This window comes from Silurus meridionalis, chromosome 25 (genome assembly GCF_014805685.1).
Source record: "Silurus meridionalis isolate SWU-2019-XX chromosome 25, ASM1480568v1, whole genome shotgun sequence".
NCBI classification, from domain to species: Eukaryota; Metazoa; Chordata; class Actinopteri; order Siluriformes; family Siluridae; genus Silurus; species Silurus meridionalis.
Genome location: NC_060908.1, coordinates 815001 through 820000, shown reverse-complemented (window position 1 = coordinate 820000; position 5000 = coordinate 815001). Strand labels below are relative to the sequence as shown.

The 5000-nt window shown below is 40.9% G+C and overlaps 1 protein-coding gene across 1 annotated transcript in view; it reads right to left on the bottom strand.

Moving 5' to 3' along the window:
* Window positions 1-2317: 2317 nt before the first annotated feature.
* The window catches only part of rnf167 (ring finger protein 167), an 8503-nt gene continuing 5820 nt past the window's right edge, over window positions 2318-5000 (bottom strand). The window contains exons 9-10 of the mRNA XM_046839703.1: window positions 4396-4476; window positions 2318-4229 (exon numbers count right to left, since the gene is read on the bottom strand). Of these exons, the coding sequence (XP_046695659.1) occupies window positions 3817-4229; window positions 4396-4476 (494 nt within the window). The 3' untranslated portion in view covers window positions 2318-3816. The remainder of the gene's footprint in view (window positions 4230-4395; window positions 4477-5000) is intronic.

Here is a 5000-nt window from a genome sequence, read left to right as displayed (position 1 = left end):
CATTCAGAAGTAAAGGGCAGACGGATATGCCCCAGATGCCATGTAATGTCTTGGGGGTAAAATTAGCCTCCTCGGGTATGTGATGAGGCTGATTAGCTTTAACAGAACACCGCTTCGGGGTCTGGCAGCAAGTTTTCTGCTAAAATACACAACTTTAATGGCGGATCTTGTGGCCGAGCTAAAAATATCCGTTTAAATGCAGTGGTTCAGGCGTGACATGTAGAACACCAGGTTCAAGGTTCAACATTGCTAACATTACAGTCCAGCTCGCGGCCTCCGCCTCGGCATTGTGCGCTAAATCGGTCGTCCGGAATCTCGAACAGAATTCCGAAATGCCTTCTGACTTTGTTTTTTTCTTTCCATAATGTTAAAGTGTGACGGCAGAGATGTGATTTAATTGATGATTTGTTTCTAATCATGAAGCCGATTATTCCCTAAAAACCGCTTTTATTTGTCTGAAACTTCAGCAGTTTCCCTTTAAAATGTCCTCCTTTATTTATTTATTTATAAATGTATTAATTTTATTACAAAGTTAATATAAATGTATTATTGATGTTTTTTTACTGTTGGTTAATAATAATTTATAAACTTTATTTAATCATTTATAATTCAATGTTTAATTCTTAATTAGTTTTCATTATTACAGTTTTTCTCAGTTGCTTTGCAGAGTTTCTCAGATCAGAAATGAAATTTTTAAACTACTTGTTCCTCCGCATCATTTAATCATTTGTGCTCATCAGAAGAACTTTTCTTGTTGTTTTGATCAAATTGTGAGCTTTTGTACATTAATTTAACGGATTGTTTACGAGTGTCTGCTGTTTCCTACAGTATCAGTTTTTTATTTCATGTTGATGAAAATATATTCTACTGGTTTCACCTGAATAGTTTTAACCCCAAAAACATCTCAGCATCAGTTCATCGAATGTGAAATTGGTAAAGCAGATGGCAGAGTCTGTCATCTAAAACTTCTACTCAACTTTATTCAGTAAATGTGTTGAATTGATGAATTGTGCAGATGAATGTTGAATGTCACTGATGAAGGCGAGTGAACATCATCAGATCAACCAATAATCAACCAGTTCTCTAAAACAGGTCAAAGGTGAATCTTATGAACCTTCAATTGGCAACAAAACACTGAATTTCAATTCCTGAAAATGGACGAACATCTAAAACACGAGCAGAAACTAATACAGTACAGTGAACGTGTGAATCCTGTTCGGTCTCATGAACAACATTTGTGCTGAAATCCAGATGCCAAACAGAAGAAATTTAACTTTGTGCATTTTTAATGATTGTAATACAAAACTGTAGTTTATATCAAGAAACACTGAAACTGTGCAGCATCATACTGACAACATGAAGAAATATTTTGTTGATCGTGTTTTTCATTATTAATTATTATTCATTTATTCGCTTACGTTACAGCAGCTATAAACGCTCGTTCCCTCTCAACAGTGTGGTGTTGCCATAGAAACCTGTAGAAACGGCAAACTCTTTCTAATGATGTCGAAAACTCCGACTGACACTGGAACCTCCTTCCATGAGTGTTTGTTAAATAAACGTATTTTATTTTCAAAAGTATTTGTAGTAAATGCAGTTGTTATAGAAACAATACATTTTTGTGTTTATATAAACCTGTGCTACTGTCACAGCTGCTGTTATTTAAAACTAATCAACACATTCTGACCAATCAGGAGCCAGAACTCAGCAAAGCTACGAGACCTTGTGCAACATTCTTCTCCTCACACGTTTCCACGATTGGATTTTTGTAACTGTATTTTGGTAACGAGGTGGTATCAGAAGGTTTGGAGATCTGCTCTGTTTACAAGAAAATACTGTATTTATTTACGTTTCCACACAATCACCTTCAGTGTTCTTCTGAAACGTGTCCTGGAAGTCCTGAAAGCGTCTCGAACATCTTCTGTGATTTACTCCAGATCTCCGAAACGGTGTCAAAACGGTGACCTTTGAGCTTCTGGAAGAGGTCAAAGTCCACAGGAACCAAATCCGGCGAGTAGGGTGTTTGTGGAAGTGAGATCTTGTTGCTTCTTTTGGCACACTGACTAATGAAGATCGGTGCTCCCTGTGACTGTGTGTGTGTGTGTGTGTGTGTGTGTGCAGCCTTGTGCTGCCATCAGCTGGTGTGTTACAAAACTAATCTCAAAACTTTTTAATACCACTGTATTACGTGTATATTGTCGTAGTGGAGTTGATGGTGTTGTGAACGCGTAGAGATGTTGCTTAAGGACTTTTTGGACGTCTGAAAGATCATCACTGAACTTAAAAGGTGATAAAAACGGCTCATTGACGCAGGGAGTAGATAAAAATCCACTTTATGGCACCGAAGCTAAACAGTGTAGTACATTAAGTATGCTCTCTCACTCTCTCTCTCTCTCGCTCTCTCTCTCTCTTGCACCTTTCAAACATCTCACCATAACAAAAAAAGAAGAACATGAAGTGAGTGGTCCCAGTTGTGTGCCATAACAGTATTCGATTAGTGTTATTCAAACCGTGTTTACAATTCAATTCTCACACACACACACACACACACTTTTTTTTTTTTTCAAGACATTAAACAGATGTGGTCTAATTTAAATAAAAAAAAAAAAAAAGGGGTCACAAAACTCCGAGCAGGTCTTAAAGAGAGTCGGATTACGGTAAGCGAGTGCTCCATTTAATTCATTGCGGCTCGCAAATTAAAATTCACGCTCGTCACTTGTTTACTTTCTTATTAATGTCAACAAAAGAGACGACAGAAGAAGAAAAAAAACGCAACGCTACATTCGAGTCTTTAGGATTTCAAATTGGAGCACACGTGGGTAAAAACTCGTGCGATTAGCGTGCGTTTTAGCATAACGCTCTTGTTCGCTACGTAGATCCAGCGCAATAAAATGATAAGACACCCTGGATAAGCTGGAGAACACGGAATACTGAATGGTGGAATTTTTGGGGGATTGAACTGCACTTTCACGTTCTGACATTTGAGTGGTTTGGAAAAGTCGCTTACTGTCGAAAAAAACTAAACAAAACAAAACACAGCATATATATAAAAAAAAAAAAAAAAACTCACTGAGACACGCCATTAACAGTAAAGTCTTAAGCAGGACAAAGAGAAGCGTAATATACAGTCAGTTATAGAACTGAAGCATAGTGTTATTAGACACGTGTGTTTTCATAATGAATGTGTGTTAAAAATGAAGAACAGGAAAGAGAAAGAAAAAAAAAGCACTATATCTCACTTTGTTAGTTATTATGATGATCCTGCAGCACTGATACAGGACTCAGTCTCAGATAATCCAGATTTGTTAAAAAAAAAAAAAAAACAACCCCCCCCAAACATGAGTCTGGTTTAATGCAGATGTTTATCTGGCAGCAAATTTCAGTGGGGATTTGTGTGATATATAGTGGAATATTGTTTTATATCGATTACTGGGGACTTTCCTATCTACTATATTAAAAAAAAAAAAACACACACACACAACTGGCGTCAGGGCCGTATTGCACAATAATCAGCGTGTACGCATGTTACATTCGTAAAATCCTGCCTCTGTTCTTATTAAACAAGGAACCTGCTCTCTCTCGGTACAGAAGACTCGAAAGGAAACGACGCCTCTTTCCTGCTGTAGCAGCCTGTCCTGAAGGAGAGTTACCTCAAGGGGGCGCTGGTTCACTTCCTAATTCTAAAATCGTCAGCTTGCTGCAACTTCTAGCGATTAGCTCCGGAACAAATTAGGTTTTACAAGAAAAACAAAACAAAAGAAATAAAAGCCTGAAAAGCCTTGTGTTTTTCATTCTCCTTCCCATGATGCTTTGCTCTCACACCCTGACGGCTCCGCGTCCGATCAGCTGCGCCGTGTCATCGTCAACGTCTTCGCCGGCGTCGTCCTCCGTTTCCTCCGTGTCCTCCTCGGAGCCCTCCATGGGCGAGTAGTAACCGTCGTATTCTAGCAGGGGCGAGTCGCGCTGAGGCAGACACTGCGCCGCGATGGTCACCGTGGCGACCGTAGCCTCGTAGGATAGAGGGGACGGGTGGAGCAAAGGCGTGCGCTCGGAATGTTCTTCGCTGAAAACCCCGCCCTCTTCCTCGTTAACTGTGGGAGGCCCCGCCTCTTCCTCGGAGTCGGACGAGTCGGAATACTCGGGATTGGTACGCGTGACTCGCTGCTTGCACACGGGACACGTCTTCTTGGTCTGAGTGAGCCAGGGGTCCACACACCGGCTGTGATAAGCTACACACACACACACACACACACACACACACACACACACACACACACACACACACACACACACACACACACACACGTTACAAGAATATCTATAAAAGACTATTCAACATATTTAAAATGGATCTCACACTCTCACACACACACACACACACACACACACACACACCGTGTGAACATGGCAGCACCCGCAGCTTATCTCCCTCTTCGTACTCATCCAGGCAGATCGCACACACGTCATATGCATCACCTGAGAGATGGAGACAGAGACGAGAAGGAGGTGAGAGAAAACCTTCTGTAATATTTCCTGATATTTCTAATTAACTCTACGAGGTGCTATCAAAAAGTTTTAAAGTAGTTTTGTAACAGATGGCAGCATGAGGCTGCACGCGCAGTCACAGGGAGCACCGACTTTCATAAGTCAGTGTTCGAAGACATGGTCCTGTGAACATCAGGAGCTGTGGGACTGGTGCTGTTCTGACCACATGCATACCACATCTGCTTTTCTGACCACATGAACACCCTCTCACCGAGCTCCTCACACATGAAACCACACAATCTCACTTCCACACACACACCCTACACGGCAGATTTGGCTACTGCAGACTACGTCCTCTTCCTGAAGCTCAAAAGAGCGAATCTCCAAACTTTTCATACCACCTTGTACTCAAAACCAAACCACATCATTCTTCTCACGAGTTACAAACTTCACCTTTAGTGAACTTGTGAATGGGGATTTTCTTCAGCTGCTCTTCGTCAGTCTGTTCTTCCTCA